Source organism: Panulirus ornatus, chromosome 64 (genome assembly GCF_036320965.1).
Source record: "Panulirus ornatus isolate Po-2019 chromosome 64, ASM3632096v1, whole genome shotgun sequence".
NCBI lineage: Eukaryota > Metazoa > Arthropoda > Malacostraca > Decapoda > Palinuridae > Panulirus > Panulirus ornatus.
In genome coordinates, this window is record NC_092287.1 from 23,516,248 (window position 1) to 23,537,513 (window position 21,266).

Sequence of the window (21,266 nt, forward strand, 5' to 3'; positions counted from 1 at the left end):
TACTAGGTTTGTGAAAACTGTAGCAAAAATAAGAATTTATCACAGTTAATATAACTACCTTCAAATTCAAACCAAGTTCTGCAACTTTGGTTAAGAGTCAGAGTAAATCAATTCAATCACAGTTAACATCATGGGCAAACTTTATGGTCTTTTTAACCCCTTAACTCCTCACTCAGATTTCTTTTCCAACCCTGTGAAATAAAAAAAAAATGTATGTAACCTTACAATTCCCAATATATTCATATAACAATAATGAAAAAAATTAGGAGTATATTTCATCCATTATGTTCACTCTGATAATGTGTTGAAGTTTTGTAAATGTTTCACAACAAATATTGTAAGAAAAAGGCCCAAGTCTCAAGTAAGCTGACATCATCTATGCCTCATCTTTTATTTTAACGGCACTAAAAAACTGAGTACTAATTATTAATCATATTTTGCTTAATACAATAAATATCTTCTTTTTAAAATTGCTTATGATAAAAATTGTTTCATGTTAAAATTAAGGTGATTCATTTGTAAACTTTCATGTCAGCAGAATTATGAAACTTTGTCAAATTACCAGTAGCACCAGTCAAATGCGGGGTTGCCAAGGTCAGGTTGGCAATGGCAACACTGCTTCTACTTCTGGGAAAAACCTTCTCCCTCATCTTGCTCTACTGTGCTGGAAGATTCAGTACCCATAAAATCACTCTCCACATGATCCAAAGACTGATTATCATTATGATGTAATTCTGGATCTCTTATTGCCTGGTCCTCTCTAAATCTTGATAAAAGCCACTCACTTCCCTCCCAGGAAAACTCATGAGAATGGATCTCCTTGGCATGGCTATAAGACAACTGACTGTGGGGAGGAAATATTGCTCACTACCTCAGAGGAACTCACCCAGGCTCAGAAGGTGGCCTTGAAACTGAGGCATAAAACTCATGTGAATTTACATCTACAGGAGTTGTCCGGCTCATGTAAAGATACATTTGGAGGAGTTAAAGGGCTAAAATCAACAATACCAATTTCAAAACAAAAAAGAAATAAATCAAAACAGCAAAAGAATTTAGGCTGCAGTCCTATAAATAATCACAGTACCTGTTATACAAATTATTGAATGCACACATAAAAAAAATAATTAAATTGAAAACCAAAATTTTACCTAAACTTAACATAACCTACCACAGCCTAGGAGATTCAAGACAGGAACAAATCCAAGTCAACAATGGCATCTGTGGCAGCCTCCCTGTAGTGTTTTGATACATTAACTTACCATAATAAGGTTATCAAACACAGCACTAATCATCTATAAATTGTTAATACACCTCTTAATGAACATGTTAATACACCTCTTAATGAACACAGTAGCAACTGTTGATAAGGGTTTCTCAGCAAAATTAAGAAATGTATTTGTCAGGGTGTAATAATGAGCTGTTTCATTATTGGAGATGATTAATTTAGGAAAATGAGATAGTAAGCTATTTTACACAGTTCAACTCCATTTTCCCATACTGTAGTTTTACCTACATTGTTCACTAAGCAGCTCATTTAATGCCAAGTACTACAATCAATTTCTGAATTAGCATATTATCTAACCTCAAAGGTGGAAAATTATTGCAATCATCAGGCTGTCCGTTTCAAAAATCTGAAAGAGAAAAAAAGAACTTCACAAGAAATATATGACTATTGTATGTTGTACAAGACGAGCAATTACTCATGTCTCTATTTTGTTCTACTAATGTTTCCTGGACAGTAAATGCACCTCTGAGCCCTTAATGGTTCTAAAGATATCTATGGGTTAATTAGATTCGCTGATTACTAATCTGGTTATGCTATTCTTTATTACTCTTACTGGCTTTTCAGAAATTCTTTACTTTTCTCCAGCCAACTTAAAATTGGATTTATTGAGTTTTGCTATAGAAAAATTGCTTCAATTTCTGAGATATGTACAAATTTGTCAGGGAAAAAGATATCTTCATGTTGAGCAAGTCTGTCGACAATACCTCTTTCCCATTTTTTTTCATTCCACTATCATTCCATGCCTATCTAATGAACTCTGACAGGAGCATTTTCTTATAATCCTTTAAGAGTCTTTCATATCTGAGATAATTTTCTGATCCTTTAATTGAATTTTTACGTATCTCAAATCTTACGTATGATCTTTCCATTTTCTTGACAAACTAAGTGTAAAATAAGGCTTAAATTGGATGCCTGCTTGTTTTGAACAGGAAAATTTTCAGTTGTGGGTTTCTGTCGAACTTGTTAGTGACCAAGGTGGACAGTCCTATGCCTTCATTTAGGACCCAATGCCCAGACAGCCTACCACTGAGCCCCTAACAACTGTACTTAGGATTGGATATTCTGGTAAATAATATGTTTTCCTAAACTAGGATAGCATATCTCAACTCATAGGAAAAAGTTACAATTTGAGTTTTTTGTACACTTAATCGTTTAAATCAAAGTATAGAAGAAGCTCTTCCTGTTCCTAAACCTTTAGAAATGAGGGGGTATCTCTATACAACTAACACCACTGAATACCACACAATGAAACTAAATATGTATTTTCAGGTACAAATGGAGATGTGAAACAAGGTCATCTTTATATGAGGCATCAGTAGCAGGTTAGGTTTATGATAACATAACAAAAACTAAGTGCCATCGGGCAAGACACATCAACACCAAAGTGCAATACTCTAAGGTGAAGCCTACATCACTTGTTTCTTGGTTATTTCTTTATTTCATGTTCTCTCATTTAATAAAAAAAAAATTCACCATGCCTGTAATATAAACATTATTCAAGAGAGCAGGAGGTGCGAACTTGCATCACCAACTTGGAGATAGCAAAACAAATTCATACACTGTACAAAGAAAAGCAATAAGATATTGACATGATCATAAATTTCATTTGTCGACTGTGTCTCCTACACTACTACAGGTGCATTTCACTGACTATACGACACATCTCTTGAATTTCACTGGTATTTGGAGTTTGAGGATACTGAAAATCATGAACTGGTTACTGGTTCTGGAGATGCCTCCATTCTAATTAAATAGGATAAAACTTGATGAAATTCATGTAAATCCTTAGGAGTAAAATACCCTGCTCACTCACCCTCTCATTCTGCAGGCATTCCAAGACGGCAAAATTATTGCGGACATCATCCTTGCATATCCGGTGAATATCTTCCTTGCAGTCTTGTTCATCAATGAGCCTGGTGAAGGTGGTCCTGCCCAGGACCCTGCCACCTTCCCCACCTGTTGCTGGCGCTCCCCCCAAGGGCTCCACATGCCTGGCCTGGGGTTTTAGGGGCGGGCCACCTTGGACGGCGGAACCATCCCCTCCTCCTCCCTGCAGCCCCGCGACACCCACTGCACACCACCACAGCACCACCACAAGCACGCCATCGTCCAGTGTCACCCTCATCTCACAGGTGAGGGTGTGGTGTCGTGGGTCGGCTCTGTCCAACTCAAAATGGGGGAAGAGAAAAAAAATATGATGTGGAGTGGGAGTCAGACCATGGCAGGTGCCGTGGGCCCGAGAGGTGCGTGTTGATGGTCGCTTGTGGTGCCGAGCCGACGACGCTCCTGATAACACACACACCTATGACGAAATACCTCTCACACACACACACACACAACCTAATCTACCTGTTTTATCACCAAAGAAAGAAACTAGATGATAATCCCCACACATATATGACGAACTTCTAAAGTTATGACGCCAACAGCTGGTTTTCCAAGCAAACTAATGATATCATAATATGCATGTTTTTTTTTTTTTTTTAGGCTGTAATCACCCTCTCCTTCAGTTTGAAATGTTTGATGAACACAGACTTAGATTAATATCTAGAGCTTACGTATGAATAACTGGAATATGATAAACAATAGAGAATGGAGTGTGAATACGGAAATCTGGGGGTTTTCCTAGGGAATGGTGGTGCTTGCGGAGGTTTTTTCCCCCAGGAAGACCTGCAATATTATCAACATTTATCGATCCACAATCATGAGAGTGAAAACGCCACAATAAACTCAACCATTTGCAGCCATTAAAGATAGAAACTATATACAAATAATATTTTGTAAACTATCATCAAGTGGTTAGAAGATAGAATAAATTATATATTCATCTTGGGAAAAAAAATGTTGACTGTCTAGTTGGCAGATACGATGCAGATGTCCAGTGGCCTGATGCCGACTGGCTGGTATTATCTGGTCATCTCTCTCTCTTCCACTCTATGGCAGGACTGGAATATAGCACCATGGCAAGAGAACGGAGCCAAAGGATAAGAGAATCAATGCAGGAAATATTCCGACGTTATAATTCTCTGAGACTGAAGAAACCAGGTAGGAGTGAAACAAGTAAGAAGCCTCACTGGTAATGTACGTCTCAGTCGTATATATCTGTTACGTGGAACTTAAATAATACAAGACAGTCTCATAAATTGCAGCTTTATATAAAGAGCAATGAACTCTACAGGATTAAGAGATGGTATCTCAAAGTAATAATAGGCTTAACAAAATGTAACCATCGTACTTTTAATGTATTAAGCAATTGATAATGAGGATAATATGAGTTCAGAATTCCAACATATATGTTGATATTACTTTACTTTATTCTTAACCCCATAAGAATAAATTAGATTGACTGATGGATAGTAGAAATGAAAAAGGAGGTCAGTTTACTGTTCATTATATCATTCTATTAATGATCATGCTTAACTTAGTTTGAAGGCATGATATGTAAACATTTTAAAGCAGGCCTTTTAATTGGTTTTCTAAAATTTTCACACCCAAACTATTGTATTAATGATTAGTACCAAGAATAATCAACAGACGAGTGCTGTTGAGGAAAGAAGATTAAATAAAACATTAATTACAAGTATAGCTAAGTTAGAGGTAGGGTTGTATCTTTACTTATGCATACCTTTTTAATGTTTAATGTCATGCAGTATGCAGATGGATACTACATCTGGCACCCTCCTTAGTGAAGCCTTCCTTCATGCACTTTTCCCAATTGCAAGCTTGAAAATGTGCTTGTGGAACATCTTCCCTTTTACCTTCCTAAATATATAATCATAGTATAGATGATAAAGTCAACAGATTATCTCATGAGGTAAAATGACCAATGTAGATGGCTGTAAGGATAATAATGAACAAATAACAAAATATGTTTTGGTGCCTTAAACATCATTTGATCAAATCTGATGATATGGTAAAACTGCATCTTACAAGTTTAAATTTGGTAATTAAGCATTGGTCCCACTGTGGACCCTACATCCACAGCCACTTTTCTAAATATAGTTTCATTTCTTTCATGTATACCAGTACCATACAATATATAATGCTAAAAAAATTCTAATTTCATTCAAATGATCTCAAAACAGAGGCCCTCTACCATGCTTCATCAAATTCATCTTTTATGCAAAAAACTTCCATCATTATTTTCTTATACATCCCAAATATTTTCTTGACTAATATTTCAATTCCAGTAATATTCATATGTTGATAAAAACCACTCTGAATTACATCCTTTTTACTCATTCATTCTGAATACTGTACATGTCAGAGCTTTACGTACATTTAAAATCTCCATATCATTATCTTATGTGCTTTCCGTTTGTTAGTCATGACCTACACACAGCTCATTATGGATTAGTATAATTGTTTTTTTTATAAGTGCTGTAAAAATAATAATTTTTGTTTTTGGTATGACATTCAGAAATTGACTCTGTGTATGTACTTGATGGGGATTTCATAATTTTTTTCATCAAAATCTTTAGCAGGAAAAAACTGTAATGTTAGTGAAGGAAAATGCTGAGAATTTTAAATGCCACATTGAGAATAAGTGAATATATAGCTCTGTATGAAATAGTAAATTGCTCTGTTTATCTGTAGTGCTTTGTGAATCCGTTTTTTAGTCGACTGATAAAATACCCACCATTTTCTTCTGAGAAAGTGAAATGATATCACTGCTTCATTGCTGTGAGGTATCACAATGATGAAAGCAATTGTGACAGTAGTTTCAAAGGATGTTGATGAACATTGAAATATACAACACCAAAATATGTAATATAGGGAGATTATTAGCACTGCCTGTTTTTGGTGTTAAGACACTAAGGTGATTATGCTAAGCAGTTATCTACTTACAAACTAAATTTAGTCAGTAACTCTTTCTGATCGCTAATCACTATGATTAGTGGAGTAAATCATATTACTATTTGCAGTAACTGAAGTCACTGATGTAGACAAGCCTCCTTTCTGGGATGTTGTAGTTTTGACAACTTTTGATGCAGCACAACAGCAAAGTTTTCAACGTCAAATTGATTATAAGAAACAGCATGGCCAGTTGCCAAAGGTATGGGTTTTGTGAATGATTTACCCATCAAGTTAGACCTGTATGGAATGAGAAGCTCCTCAGCAAAATTGCTGCTTTTCATTCATTGATGATAGTACAACCTTGCTGAAGGTGACCTTCCACTGACAGTGTGACATCATGTAGGAAGAGTCAAGTAACATTAGAATATTAATCTAAATGAAATAAACTTCATTAGCTTTTTAGAAATGTGATTGGAAAATAGCTGTTATTCACCTTATATGTTTGATAAAACTGTTTTCAGTAAGTGGAATCATCTTTTGCTATATAATTGACTGTAAAGCAGTATTTGATATAGCATGATGAATCTACATGATGATAGTACAACCTTGCTGAAGGTGACCTTCCACTGACAGTGTGACATCATGTAGGAAGAGTCAAGTAACATTAGAATATTAATCGAAATGAAATAAACTTCATTAGCTTTTTAGAATTGTGATTGGAAAATATCTGTTATTCACCTTATATGTTTGATAACACTGTTTTCAGTAAGTGGAATCATCTTTTGCTATATAATTGACTGTAAAGCAGTATTTGATATAGCATGATGAATCTATTTGTATAAAAAAGATTTTCCATTTCCTTACTCCTTTTTTTTTCAAGTAGATGGATTAAAATATCCTTGAAAATTTTGTTAATAAAGTGTCACAATAGCACCAAAATATGCTGAAATGATGCTTCAGGGATACTATTCAGTGAAAGAATCCTAGTATACTGTACAAATGATGAAATACCTTATTCTTCATGAAAAAATCATACGAGTACATACATGGAGGGGGTCTTTTATTATTAGCTTAAATACATAAGTACTGTAATGATGATTAATTTGATTGTGTACCTGTATTATTGATTAATTTGGTTTTGTGCATGTTCATACAGTACCCAATGCATACAGTAATTATTATTATTTTTTGATAGTGCCATTATTTAAATTGTTAACTACCATCTAGTTGGTGTACCTTTCACATGAATTTTATGTTCAATTTCTTAAAGTTTTCAATTCGTGTTTAGATTCATAGTAATGCTTTACAATGTGTTCTGCCTTTACATTTTAGACACTGAATTCTATAAATATATTGAGAGGGGATTATGAACCTAATGTCACTTACACAGTAGATATCATGCAGTTAACCCCTTCAATGTAGATTAATTTTAGCCCTTTGAGCAAACTCCATAATTTAAGGGGAAACATCAGATGACACATGTAGCAGGTAAAGCTTATCTCCTTTAATGTTATGTAATGTGTGGAGCAGTGAAGGGATTAATGGTTACAACTTCAACTTTTTCATTAGTGTGTCTATCTCCAGGTCCCTATTTATGTTGTGGCTGATCCCCCAGACCAGAAGCTTGGAGTTGGTGGCTCAACTCTTCACGTACTGTCGGAATTACATAAAGAACTTGGAAATGCACTCTATCAGAAGAAACTACTTGTGATCCATTCTGGTATGCTGATGGGATTTAGATGTTAAGGATACTTACAGACCATATTTCCAAAAGATTAGTAGGTTTTGGTTTCCTTGGAGGCATTACAATGGGGAGTTGAGGAATTTCTTGTTTTGGTCACATTCACACTGCTACACCTCTTGATGGCTGTGATCTCTACTTTTTTCCATCTGCTTTTTTATGCTTCTTTGCTTCCATATGTCTCATATATTTATGTTGCTTTGGAAATCCTTATCTGTTTCTTATAATCTGATGTCTTAGTTACTGTTTCACATACATGATAGCCAAAGCAAAATGCCATATTCTTCAGCTACTGTATGGATATTATAAGCATCATTATTAGGTTTCTGGCATTAGAAGCTATGGAAATGGTCAGCACTGAAGAGATAAAGTGTTATCATGCTCTCATTGGGGAATGAATGTATATGGTACACATACATGGAGACTTACTAATATCATAAATCAAGCTTTCCTCTGCATTTTTATTTTATGCTCGTATTTTTTTATGACATTTAATTTCTATGGTTTTAAAATTTCAAAATTGATTATCCATAAATCAAATTTGAGTCATGTAATTGATATGGTATATATCATATTCTGCAGAGCTTCATTTATATTTAAGTATGTTGATACGTAATAATCATGTTTATGGTAATGTGGAATTTATTTCTTACCTTATAAAGCAATAAACAATCATACAGCTTCATCACTTCATCTTTTCAGGAGGTAGCAGCCAGAGGTTACCCAGTTATAGTGTCTTGGGGAAAATATTTGCACCTGTTCCTGTCAAAGGTAGGATTATCTTTACTTGAAATAGAACTGATATAGCAACAGTAACATATTCTAGAATTTTAAGAATAGATAGGTAGCATAATCCATGATATACAAATAAAAAAGCAAACTGAAAAGAAATGGACAAAGTGAGAGATGTATACTACTTGTTAACATACCCTGTGAGTGGGGAGTTTGCATTATGATATTTTTTCTGATCAGAGCAAATGGGGCATATATGTTAAAAGTTCTTGGATTGGCTACCTTTGCCTCAAGATACAATATACAATCACTAGCACTTGTAGTGGCATCCCATGCATTGTTTCAAGGAGCAGTGTAAACTTTTTAATATACAGGTCAGTATATGTGAAGATGTACAAGATTTATGCCCTCATGTTATGTAATAATTTTTGAAGTTGTTTTGCTATTAAAGATAATCAATATCATTGAAGGAAACCTTCAGAAATCATATTTTTTTGTCATGCCAACACTCACAAAAATACCACATATCCCACTATGTATAACATACTATTCCTGGTGTACCTCATATACTCAGCAGCAGAGCAGCATAAAGGTTGCATAGCAAATGTAAAAAAATGTCTTAGTGGGTTGCATTGTAAATAATTTAATTTAGAAAATTGTGCTCTCATTATTTGTGATTACAAACTTTTGACGTTTCATTAAGAATATTTGAGAATATCCCACACACAGTGTGTCCTTGGATATTATGACTGCCATAGAGAAAGACGTAAAGTTTTTATTTGATCTAACCTCTCATAATTGTAAGCTATATCTAATATCCTTAGACCGGAAAAATCTTCAGATAAAATTGTCACCTAGCTTTGAGTAAGGTATGTCCTTTGTTTGAAGAGTGCAGCTATTTCATTACTCCTTTCCCATATTCTTCAGTGATTTTTTCCTTTGTCTTTTAGGACTGAGTATGGACTCTTTGGTACCACAGATGCTTGATCTCAAGTTATCCATGTATCTCCCCTTCTGTGAGCTGCTGGGGCCAGGGGTTTTTGTTACATGTGCTGATGACATTGAGACGTACTGCCTTAATGGAATGACTTTAGGTCAGTTAGTAATAGTTGTCCATGACCATTATACAAATTCTTACATCATCAGGATGTTTTTTTTAGAATTTTACATTTCCCATCATATTTGAAGGCGAAATGTTAGATTTTGAAAAGACACTGAACTCAGAATTCTTTGCTCTTGTTCCCATGCTAGCTTTTTCTGACATACAACTAGTATGGTTAAAACACATTTTCACAGTGAATGGTACACAGATGAGTAAATTGATTGGTATTTCATGTGAAAATCTGTGTTTTTCTATTCACATGTAATATGTATCCATTTTTTCCTTGATTAAATTGTTGGAAAGAGCATATGATTCAAGGGTTAGTTCTGTTACTATGTGGTTTCTCTTTTGGCTTAATAATGAATTCCTAAGTAGAATAAGTACTGACTGATTAAGACATGTATTTTTGATGTATTGAGCACATGAATCGGTGATAACTCGACACACAACAGGAATATCTTATTTTCATTTATAAAGCCAAGTAACTTTGGTAGAATATCAGTGACTGATCTCTGTGAGCTGACTGCTGTGTTATATTCATCTGGTCTCACCTGAAAGACGAAATTTAATTTCAGAAAAACATCTTAAAGGCTGATAACTTGTTTCACTATTAACATACATGTTGTGTGAGAAAATGCTTTAAAATCCAGACAGTAAGTATTGATTCATGTGTTCAACAGAACCAGAGGTGCAATACTGCTGCAAGTGTCCAATGATTGATGTAAATAGTGTTATTTTGTTTATGGACAGCCTGTTATCTATGTAAATCTCTTACACCTGTTCCCATCAGGAGTTCCCTCAAAGGGATGACCACTGGAGTCTTCATAACGGGTGACCTCCATTTCCACTTCTTAATTGTCTAGAACTTCACCCTTAACAGTCCACTTGCAAAGAGCAACTCTTAACATAGTTTCCAGAAGCTCCTACCTAATGTTCCTACCGACTACTCTCTAATGTTCCACCCTACCACTTCTACCTAATGCTCACACACCAAAGTGTTCCTACTTACTACTTTTACTGAATGCTCCTGAAAAGGATATGGACAATTCATTTCAAATTTATGGATGACTTGAAGATATGTATACTCAGAAATGTCCATAGGGACCTCCATTAAAAAATTATTGTTTCAGAATGACTTATTTCTGTATATTCTACAGATCTGAAGGCCTTCAATTCAGCAGATGTGGTAGCATTAGGGCACCCTTCAAGCATTCACACTGGCAAAGGGCATGGTGTCTATGTGCTGGGAAATGATTCGCCTCAATCACTAAAATGTGCCGACAGTCTTCAAGAATGTATGGAGGTTTTGCAGAAACCCACAGAAGATATCATGAGAGCAAGAGGAGCAGTCTTTTTGAAAAGTAAGTTACTCTTAATGAAATGAATGACAATCTTTGAATTAAAATCACACACTAAGATTTTCTTTATCCATTTAGAAGACCTGTGCATCTAAAAGATATTTAGAGTTCAAAATTGTTGACTCACGTGATTTAATGTACTGTTTCAGGGGAAGGAGACACTTCAAGGGAACTAGTTTGGAGTGACAGTGTATTTTGGCTCAGTCAGCAAGTGTGCCAATGTCTTCTGCAGTGGTATAAAGAAAATGCTCCACTCTCTTCAGAACTTGATGCATATGCCCACTTTCTACCTTGCTTAGGTAAACGAATGGTGGATGCCAAACCCTCTGACTTTCAAGACTTTCGTTCTGAAATGCTGCCTATTTTGCAGGATTTTAACTTAAAGGTTCTTCTCCTTAATGAATCAGAGTTCTATCATATGGGAACCATGGAAGAGTATCTAAAACATTTTAACATCATGGCAACTTTTTGTGAAGAGCTAGATGTAATGAAAAATACTAGTAATTTACATTCTCCTTACATATTGAAATCTGAAGAACATTTACCATCAAGTTCCTTTGATGGTGGTATGATTATTGACACATACTTCTCAGAACCATCTACTAAGATAACTATTCTTGAAGACTCCACACAGTTTGTTATAGAAAACTGCTATATTGACATATCTTTTAAAGTTTGTGGTAACTTAATAATGAGCAACTGTGTTGTTCAAGAATGCCATAGCATTTCCTTGCTCTCAAAGAAGTTGAGTCTATTTGGTAACCTCTTATATCACACAGTACCAATAATATTCCAGGGAAAGTCATTGTATGTCACTGTGGCTTTTGATTTGAATGCCAATATGAAAAGTGTTGCAAATGATTTATCAGATATATATAATTTTGGCTGTAACCTTTATGATGTTTCCCATATCCTGGGTTATAAGATGACAGAGGTAATACCAAATCCTTCAAACAATGTATCCCTATGGACTGCTCGAATATTTATGGGTGGGCCAACTGCTGCTGAGAGTTTTTGGCTCACACATCATGCCATAAACAGAATCAAACATGAACATGATGGGGAACCTCTTCAGACTAATATTGATGGTTGTAAAAGCTCTCAGCTATTTAGTATGAGTGATGTTGTTAAGCTTAAGGATTTGGAAATGTTGTTAAAAGATAGGGAACATTTGTCTTCTTGCTTAAACAGAATATCTTAGAATTCTTTTGACAAATGTGATTTCTCATAATCAATCTGACCCATTCTTTAAGTTTTTCACCCAAATCTGTATTCATAGGTATATTATTCTTGTTTTGAAAAAATATTGAGAAATTTTGATATCTGGTTATCAAAAACATTGCATATGAAATACACTGTATTACTCACTTCTAAATCTCACTGAAAGTGAAAATGAGCATATACAATGTCCACAAAAAGCATTATCTACCCCTATATGTTTCAAAGACATGATGGGTACAAGCAGATGATGTTCTCAGGCAACTCCTTTAATATCTAATGGGCCAACTTCCTCTGTATTCACAATGTTCTCCATATAGAGCGGCTCAGTTGAAAAAATGTTCTGTGATCATTAACCCAGGGCAGCACCACACGGTACCCCTTTCATTATTATTTCTCGCAACAATTTTTGATGTAGGAGCATTTCATATGTACAGATACATGTAGTTATAGGACATTCCTGATCTGCATGTTATTATCTTATCTTTTAGACGAATTTAGGTTTTAAGGTTTTCTGCTTCAGTTCAAGTCAAATGATACTGACAGCCAACCTTTAGAATTATAATTTCACATTGTTTTTATCAATTTTGCCTATATGTACCCAATTATCAGTAAGTCTTGAGTATCCTAAGTGTTCTCCATTAGAATAAGGTTTACCAGACCCATCTTCCATTAAAACATATTCTTTCACAAAAGTAATCTTTCCTTGGTTTTTCAACCATTCATTATTTTGGTGGTCAAAAGTTATATTACAGTAACAAGTAACAAGTATCCTTGGGGACTGGGGAGAAAGAATACTTCCCACATGTTACCTGTGTGTCATAGAAGGCAACTAAATGGACAGGAGCAGGGGGCTGAAAACCCTCCCCACCTTGTATTTCAATTTCTAAAAAGGGAAACAGAAGGAGTAAAGTGGAGTGTTCCTCCTCCTTGAAGGCTCAGATTGAGGTGTCTGAATGTGTATGGATGTAACCAAGATGAGAAGAAAGGAGAGATAGATAGTATGTTTGAGGAAAGAAACCTGAATGTCCTGGCTCTGAGTGGGTGAAGGCATGTACAGTGCATCAGATTGAGGAAGAGGACTGTGGTTTCAGAAGTGGTAAAGAATGTGTGGATGAGGTGTTTGCTTTGAAGAATGTATGAGAAATACTTAGTAAAGCAGATGAATTTGTATGTAGCATTTATGGATCTGGAGAATGCATATGAAGGATTGATGGAGATGCTTTGTGGAAGGTCATAAGAGTATATGGTGTGGGAGGTAAGTTGCTAGAAGCAGTGAAAAGTTTTTACCAAGAATGTAAGGCATGTATACAAGTAGGAAGAGAGGAGAGTGATTGGTTCCCAGTGAATGTTGGTCTGCGGTAGGGGTGTGTAATATCTCCATGGTTATTTAATTTGTTTATGGATGGGGTGGTTAGGGAGGTAAATGCAAGAGTTTTGGAGAGAGGAGCAAATATGCAGTCTACTGGGGATGAAAGGGCCTGGGAACCGAGTCAGTGTTATTCACTGATGATACAGCAATGGTGGCTGATTTGAGCAAGAGACAGCAGAAGTTGGTGACTGAGTTTAGAAAAGTGTGTGAAAGGAGAAAGTTGAGAGTAAATGTGAATAAGAGCAAGGTTACTAGGTTCAGTAGGGTTGAGAGACAAGTTATTTGGGTTGTATGTTTGAATGGAAAAAACTTAGAGAAAGTGAAGTGTTTTGAATATCTGGGAGAAGACTTGGCAGCAAATGGAACTATGGAAGCAAAAGTGAGTCACAGAGTGGGGAAGGGGGTGAAGGTTTTGGGAGAGATGAAGAATGTGTGGAAAGAGAGAATATCTTGGAAAACAAAAAGGGATATGTATGAAGGAATAGTAGTTCTAACAATATCATATGGTTGAGAAGCATAGGCTATAGGCAGGGATGTGTGGAGGAGGGTGGATGTGATGGGAATGAAATGTATGAGGACAATAAGTGGAATGAGGTGATTTGATCGAGTAAGTACTGAAAGGGGAAAAAGTGTGGTAATAAAAAAAAAGTGTGGTTGAGAGAGCAGCTGAGGGTGTGTTGAAATGGTCTGGGCATATGGAGAGAATGAGTGGGGACAGGTTGACAAAGAGAATAAAAGTGTCAGAGGTGGAGGGAACAAGAAGCTGGAGACCAAACTGGAGGTGGAAGGATGGAGTGAAAAAGATTTTGAGCGATAGGGGACTGAACAAACAGGAGAGTGAGAGGCGTGCAAGGAATGAGTGAACTGGAACTATGTGGTACACCGGGGTCGACCTGCAGTCAATGGACTGAACCAGGGCATGTGAAACGTCAGGGATAAACCATGGAAAGGTCTGTGAGGCCTGGATATAGATAGGGAGCTGTGGCTTAGGCGCATCACATCACATCGTGTAAACGATTGTGGCCTTTTTGGCGTTTACCTGGCGCTACCTAGCTGAAGCGGGGCGTAGCGATGCTGTTTATCTGTGTGACGAGGTGGCGCCAGAAATGGATGAGGGTAAGCAAGTATATGTGTACATACCTGTGTACCTGTGTATATGTACGTGTATGGGTGTTTATATATATATATATATATATATATCTATATATATATATATATATATATATATATATATATATATATATATGTGTGTGTGTGTGTGTGTGTGTGGTCCGTTCTTCGTCTGTTTCCTGGCGCTACCTCACTATCGCGGAGAAAGGCGATCAAGTACAATAAATATATATAAATAAGAAACATATAATTAATAACAGAACTACAAAATTGAAAGTCCCGCTGTCCCGCGCGACGCTCATCTGTTATTCTTTGTTTACATGAGCCCAGCTGATGGTCGTGCGGAGTTGTTTGTGTGAGTGGCCGAGAGTTATGGCGTCGTTATCCCCTAATGACGATCATGTTCCTATGTTATTTAAAGTGAATTCCAACGGCAATGGCTACAACGCACACGAGAGTGTCAGGGTAGAGAGGTGTCCGCTCTGTAACCAGAAAACCACGGCGTTCTACTGCAAGGAGTGCGTCAGGAATGGGAACTTTTACCACTCTCGCATGAAGATTCCTGAAAGGTAGGTAAATGCGTTATTTCTCAGGTGATCAGAGATGACAGGCCTTTACATAAGATTTAGTCGTTAGTTACATAAATACGGATATATTCCAAAGCTTATTCTTCCCATGTTGTAGAAATTGCTTAGGGTTGTTGAGCGGGAGTGCATGTTATATTCACGTATTCATACATTAAAATCTCGCACAATTGAGGGTCCATTTCAGCTGCCGTCCAAAGTAACCTTGGATGATCATGGTTGTGTTCGGCTATGGTTGTAGGGTAATGGTTAGAGCACAGAACCAAAGCTGTAGATCGTAATTCAAAGAACTATGAATTATTCTTCGATGCGAGGACAATTGTGATGAGGTTTAAGAATATCTGGGAAGATGTTGGGGTAATTAATATAGACATAAGCTTAAATATTTGTTAGAAAAATCAAACAGAATATTCAACAACCTGCTCTAACCTTTCCTAACAGATGAAACCTACAGCAAAGACATTTTAACCTAGATGTGGTCTACTGCTGGATACAGTTTGCACTGGTTTGTGGAAAGGTTAAGCAGAGGAGCAATCAGGCATTATTTCCATTTTCATAACTTTTACCTATAATAAGTTATTTATAACTGTATAATACGATAAATTGGTTCATTCATGCTCCACAGCCTTTATGCTGTTCCTGGAGCATTACACATCCATTACAGAAGAAAATCACGTAAAATGCAAAACTTGTGATGCCTAAATCATAAATTTCGTTTATCCATGGATAGAGGAGTGAGAAAACTATCCACATATCAGCATATGTTGAGACCATTAGGGATGCAATTGGAGGTTAGAAACCTTTCCCTTCTTGAAAGATGAAGAGGAAAAGCAGCCAAGCGAGGAGTGGTTTCAGCTGAAGGACTTGGGGGTGTTTGAATTAGTGTGGATGTAGGTAGGATTGGTAAAAGGGAGAAATATGTTAAATATCTGGGGAGAGGAACTTGGCCCATTATTTTTTTTTTTTTTTTTACATTGGAGCCTCCACATCAAGGTTGGGTCTTACTTGAAATATAGAGAGGTTAATGAAAGGAAAAAGAGTAGACGAGGAAAAGTATTCATGAATTTTGGGATGTGGAAAACTAGTCTTTTTAATGTGCTAGGTCATAGTTATTGGGAAAGATGGTAGGGTAGAGTGAAACAAAGTTCAAGGGGAAAAGGGAAGAACTGTTTGGAAATGTACGAGTGATAAAGTCTGGGGTTACCGTGGGGGGTAAGAGCAAAGATGGAGGCACTTTTGATGAAGTACAACTTTTGAGAATGTTTAGAAAATAAAAAAATTTTAACACTTGAGGGTGAAAATGACGGTAGATACAAGAGGTATGTGATGGTCACTGCTTTTGCACCTAGTAGTTTGGGGATTGTGGAACAGTGTTGAGACTTTCAGGAAGAGCTGAGCAAGTGCTTTCACAATTTTGACACAGTGGATTGAAGCCTTAGCTCTGAGCAGTGGGAGGTTTGAATGCTAGAGTGGGTGATGGAGCAATGTAGTGTACAATCAGGGGCAAGGGATATCCTGTGCACATGAAAATGGTGAACAGGTTTTTTTTTTTTTAAGTTGTGTGCTGAAAGAGGATTGATGATCGGGACAACCTGGTTTAAGAAAGGTGGATATAAATGTATATATATAGGATTAGGGGTCACTGTGTATTAGGTATCCTATCATGTGCTAATTTGCTAGGGTGCAAAGGAGATGATTGTATGTGAGTGTGCTGGCAAGATGGTGGGGTGTCTGAACATTTCTTGGTGGATGAGAGCATGAAGTTTTGTAGTTGCCTAAATATAGAAGAGAGAGAGGAAATGACTTGTGAGCAGAGATACCAAGAGTGATAGGTGAAGATTGCTGTAAAACTTCAGGCATTTTTAAGAGAATATAGAATATACTTATGAATATCACAGAATTTAAATATAACATCTTTAACTTACCTACAAATAAAAACTGAAGCTCAAATTTTTTACACATGGACTGAGCAAGAACTGTAAAGTCTGATGTACAGTACAAACATTTTGGCAGCTTATTATAAACTGCCAGGCATAATCATATATTAGAAGACAGATATTCAACAAATGAGAGTATGAGGCATTCAGGTGATAAAGTGAATTAGAGCGACATGTTGTGTGCTATCAATGGGTTGAACCAGGGCATGTAAAGCAGTCGTGGGAAATACAAGATCTGTAAGGCCTGGTTGTGGATAAGTGGGTCTGGTTTCAGTGAATCATACATAACAGCTAGAAAATGAATGTGAACAGAGGCCATTTCTTTATCTTTTTTGTCCTATGACCTTACTGTCATGGGAAACAGCAACTAAGTATGAAGATAGGATTTTTATGCTTAGCCTACCAATAGCTCAGTTGCTTAATTCAGCATTTTTACGAATTTAAATTTTGGTTCACAGCAGTGAGTCAAGAGCTCAGGGTTCCTCCAGACTTGTAAGCATTTATGGCTCATCTCAGTAGGAGAATAACTATACATTATAAAGTCCTGAATGAATTCAACAAGATGAAAAAGGCATTTTACATCGTGATTAATATTCCGGAAAAATGGGTATCATAATAAAATAATAGAACAAGGTAAAGCTGTTATTCTTAAAGTGATGAAAGAAACTGGTGTCTTTTTGAAGACAAGATAACTTTTTTATATGTTCAAATTTATGTTGCAACCTCTACCATATTGATTGTAATTTGCATTTTTTTTTATTGAATATGGGAGCTTGTGTTGGTTGCATTGATTGTCTTACATACATTTCACAAATAATTACACATGGCATATTCGTGGTCATAGCTGTTTGAATGGAATTTTTTGCTTACGAGGATGCCCGAAAATGGCTGACTTAATTACACCAGTTGAGTATTCAGCTAGATGTACATTATGGTAGATTAAATTACATAAAAATCCAATTAGTTTTAGATTCATTGAAGATCATAATATATGTAATACGTACTTATCAAGTCGGAGGATGACTTAGACATATATCTTTTTTACATAATCATTTATTGAAAAAATGGGTAAATTGAGTTTTTTGTTTGCATTCAAGCACACAACATCAAGTTCATTAACTTGTACTGTAAAAGTTGATTTTATACATCAAACATACCTGTTTTGCCCATTCTTGAAAAATATTTCAGTAAGCGAGCACATTCTTCATTGCTCAAAGTCAGGGGCTGCAAATATGTCACTTACTGAGATGATGTTGCATGCAAGGAAAAGCTAGAACATTCATCCTGCATTCTAGGAGAAAAGACGTCTCTCTTATATAACAAATGATCCAAAATTCCGGACGCATGAAACGGAGAGGCTGCAACCTGGTCTGTCTTGTCAGCCCATACTAGATCCTAACCAAGCTAACCTAATCAAACTTAACCAAACCTATATCCTATTGTTACCTAACCTAACATAATGCTTAAAGTGGCCAGGTATAAGAAGCTAACCGAGATAAGTCTTGACTATATATTTACTAGTAGAACGTCTTTATTGGTGTTTCGTGTTTGTTCTGTTGTCCCACAGTGACAGTACACACCCACACAGGTAGAAGTCTCTTGATGTTAACTAGCCTCATATAGCACCTAATATGTTGCTATAGCATATACTCTTAGGAAGATATTTACCTTGAATATCCAGAACGTCCTTGTGTTTGTCCTCTGACACACTGCCTCAGGACCTTGGCCACTCTTGGACGAAAATTTCCTTTTGTGTGTCCCCATGGCCATGACCGGTGTTGCCACCTGGCTGCGCTCGGGTGGACGCATGGCATAATGTCACATTCAGCTTGTGTTAGTAATTAGACTACCCCAAGATGTTACATATGCCAAGATCTCTTGTTATATATATGTGGGGTTTGTGTAACTTCAGGATTGGGCTCGAATCAGGATCACCAGAAAAAAGATCAAGACTCCCGTAGGTGCGAAAACGTGTTGGAGGAGACTATACTCCTTTTCGTCCATTGCCGAAGTTTTTTAAATACATAGTGAAATCGCGATACAGTATATCATATAATGTTATTTAACATGTGATTTTTTCTATACGTGTGGCACAACATGTTTCACGGAGTCAATCCGCCTCATCAGGTACCAGTAATTCATAAAGTTATTTGAATCCCAACATGGCCGACAAAAATACCGGCACAGCTCTGCCATTCTAGACTAGTGACAGTATCTTTGGTGTGGTGTTAAGATTTCAGTGACTAAATTGATTATTGGTGTTTGATGAGGAGGATTGTCTCCATGAAATATGTTGTGCTACACGTATAGAAAAATTACATGTTAACATTATATGATATATTGAATTGCGATTTCACCTTCATAGCTAGCATTGCGGGATAGTGTGATCAACACACACACACACACACACACACACACATATATATATATATATATATATATATATATATATATATATATATATATATATATATATATATATATATATATATATGGTTTGGACATATGGAGAGAATGAGTGATAAAAGACTGACAGAGAGGATATATGTGTCAGGTCGAGGAACAAGGAGAAGCGGGACCAAATTGGAGGTGGAAGGATGGTGTGAAAGATTTTGAGTGATCGGGGCCTGAACATAGAGGAGGGTGAGAGGCGTGCTAGGAATAGATTGAATTGGAACGATGTAGTATATATATATATATATATATATATATATATATATATATATATATATATATATATATATATATATATACATGTATATATTTTACCATTCGCCATTTCCCGTGTTATCGCAGTAGCGTTAAGAACAGAGAACTGAGACTTTGAGGGAATATCCTCACTTGGCCCCCTTCTCTGTTCCTTCGTTTGGAGAATTAAAAACGAGAGGGGAGGATTTCCAGCCCCTCCCGCTCCCTCCCTCCCTCCCCTTCCAGTCTCCTTCTACGACACGCAGGGATTACGCGGGAAGTGTTCTGTGGTCCATGTCTTCCTTGTGTAGCCGCACCAAATTCAGATATCATTCACGAATTATATCGTGGCGTCACCTTGATCAGTTCTAGAGACCCTCCAGGAAATGTCATCTAAATTCCAAGGCGACACTCGATGACTTTATGCGTTCCAGGTCTCAAACGTCCTACACTTGAAACTTCTTGACGAAGGTAAATTTTTCTTCGGTTGTCATTTCCGACAACCTGTTAGGAATGCTCATACCCACCTCCGCACAAGGGTCATATTTACAGTTAAGGTTGTACATAATCTTATTGATCTTGTTCATAGTCTTAGTATTTTTGTATATATAATCTTAGTATTTTTTGTCTTGAATATTTGATGGGAAGTTATAGCGAGATGTCTATAAGGCTCCAACAGCAAACCATTACCGCTTTTTAAGAAACTGTTGGAAATGAGTTATTTCCCTTTAACTTCTCTGTTGTGTCATATGTCTTGAATTTCTCTACGTAGTGAATTTATTTTTTACTCACGAATAATGAAGACTTTTTAGGCATTTAATGTTTAAAAGAAATGCTATTACGTCAATAGAACTCAAGCTCCGGATGTTTCGCTGTCTGTAGGATATTGTGTGTGGCTGCAGATGTCGAGTGTCAGCCAAACGAGTAACAGTAAATACTTGTCAGTCCCTATTATATATTAATCATTTTGAGGTAGTATCTTATATACGTAACTGCTGTTTTTGACGTATAACACCCAATTAGATTATCAAAATGATAAGTATATGTAGACATCCAGTGACCCGTTGATGGTTAATCTACTCAAAACTAGGTGCATGTTATAGAACATCTACATACACAATTCCTCACCAGTTTAGCGTATGCTCTTATATAGAGATGTATTTCAATTACTTTGTCACATCCATTAGCTGCGCTGCTTTGACTCACAGGTGAAATTCGACCGATGTTTTTTGAGAAATATTATATTCATCTGGTTACTCCTCTCCCATGTGTGTGTATATATTTCTTAATAGTCGATGTAGGTCTTGCATACGTCAGAGAGGTAAGTAACCGCTATAATCAG

General features: G+C 36.4%; 3 protein-coding genes and 1 long non-coding RNA gene across 8 annotated transcripts in view; 2 read left to right on the forward strand and 2 right to left on the reverse strand.

The window, feature by feature from the left end:
• Positions 1 to 3,920, reverse strand: part of Glg1 (golgi glycoprotein 1) — a 49,536-nt gene extending 45,616 nt beyond the window's left edge. Inside the window, exon 1 of one of the 2 annotated variants that reach the window (XM_071657028.1) lies at positions 3,099 to 3,920. In XM_071657028.1, the coding sequence (XP_071513129.1) occupies positions 3,099 to 3,410 (312 nt within the window). In that variant the 5' untranslated portion in view covers positions 3,411 to 3,920. Of the gene's footprint in view, positions 1 to 1,582; positions 1,603 to 3,098 lie in introns of those variants that run through there. The other variant, XM_071657029.1, reaches the window with a different exon arrangement.
• Positions 3,921 to 4,124: 204 nt separating this feature from the next.
• LOC139746162 (fucose-1-phosphate guanylyltransferase-like) lies at positions 4,125 to 12,928 on the forward strand. 3 transcript variants are annotated; one of them, XM_071657030.1, is made up of 7 exons: positions 4,127 to 4,345; positions 6,211 to 6,341; positions 7,667 to 7,802; positions 8,526 to 8,594; positions 9,506 to 9,649; positions 10,815 to 11,018; positions 11,165 to 12,928. In XM_071657030.1, the coding sequence occupies exons 1-7, from the start codon at positions 4,222 to 4,224 to the stop codon at positions 12,214 to 12,216; spliced, it is 1,860 nt and encodes a 619-aa protein (XP_071513131.1). In that variant the 5' UTR covers positions 4,127 to 4,221; the 3' UTR covers positions 12,217 to 12,928. The 3 variants fall into 3 exon arrangements, with proteins under 3 accessions (XP_071513134.1, XP_071513131.1, XP_071513132.1); XM_071657031.1 differs by having other exon boundaries at positions 4,128 to 4,330; XM_071657033.1 differs by lacking the exon at positions 9,506 to 9,649 and having other exon boundaries at positions 4,125 to 4,345.
• Positions 12,929 to 14,945: 2,017 nt separating this feature from the next.
• Positions 14,946 to 19,273, reverse strand: LOC139746164 (uncharacterized). The gene is made up of 2 exons (XR_011712081.1): positions 18,905 to 19,273; positions 14,946 to 15,277 (listed from the first exon to the last, which is right to left on the reverse strand). It is a non-coding gene; the product is annotated as an uncharacterized lncRNA (long non-coding RNA).
• Atg14 (autophagy related protein 14) overlaps positions 15,049 to 21,266 on the forward strand; it is a 56,727-nt gene continuing 50,509 nt past the window's right edge. For both annotated transcript variants that reach the window (XM_071657034.1, XM_071657035.1), the window contains exon 1: positions 15,049 to 15,284. In XM_071657034.1, coding sequence (XP_071513135.1) covers positions 15,049 to 15,284 — 236 coding nt within the window. The remainder of the gene's footprint in view (positions 15,285 to 21,266) is intronic.

Bases quoted from the DNA above. Each gene is read 5' to 3' on its own strand.
- LOC139746162 (XM_071657030.1), top strand. From the start codon at position 4,222: ATGGCAGGACTGGAATATAGCACCATGGCAAGAGAACGGAGCCAAAGG. The intron at 4,346-6,210 runs GTAAGAAGCCTC...TACTATTTGCAG, and splicing joins ACCAGGTAGGAGTGAAACAA to TAACTGAAGTCACTGATGTA. The intron at 9,650-10,814 runs GTCAGTTAGTAA...TATATTCTACAG, and splicing joins CCTTAATGGAATGACTTTAG to ATCTGAAGGCCTTCAATTCA.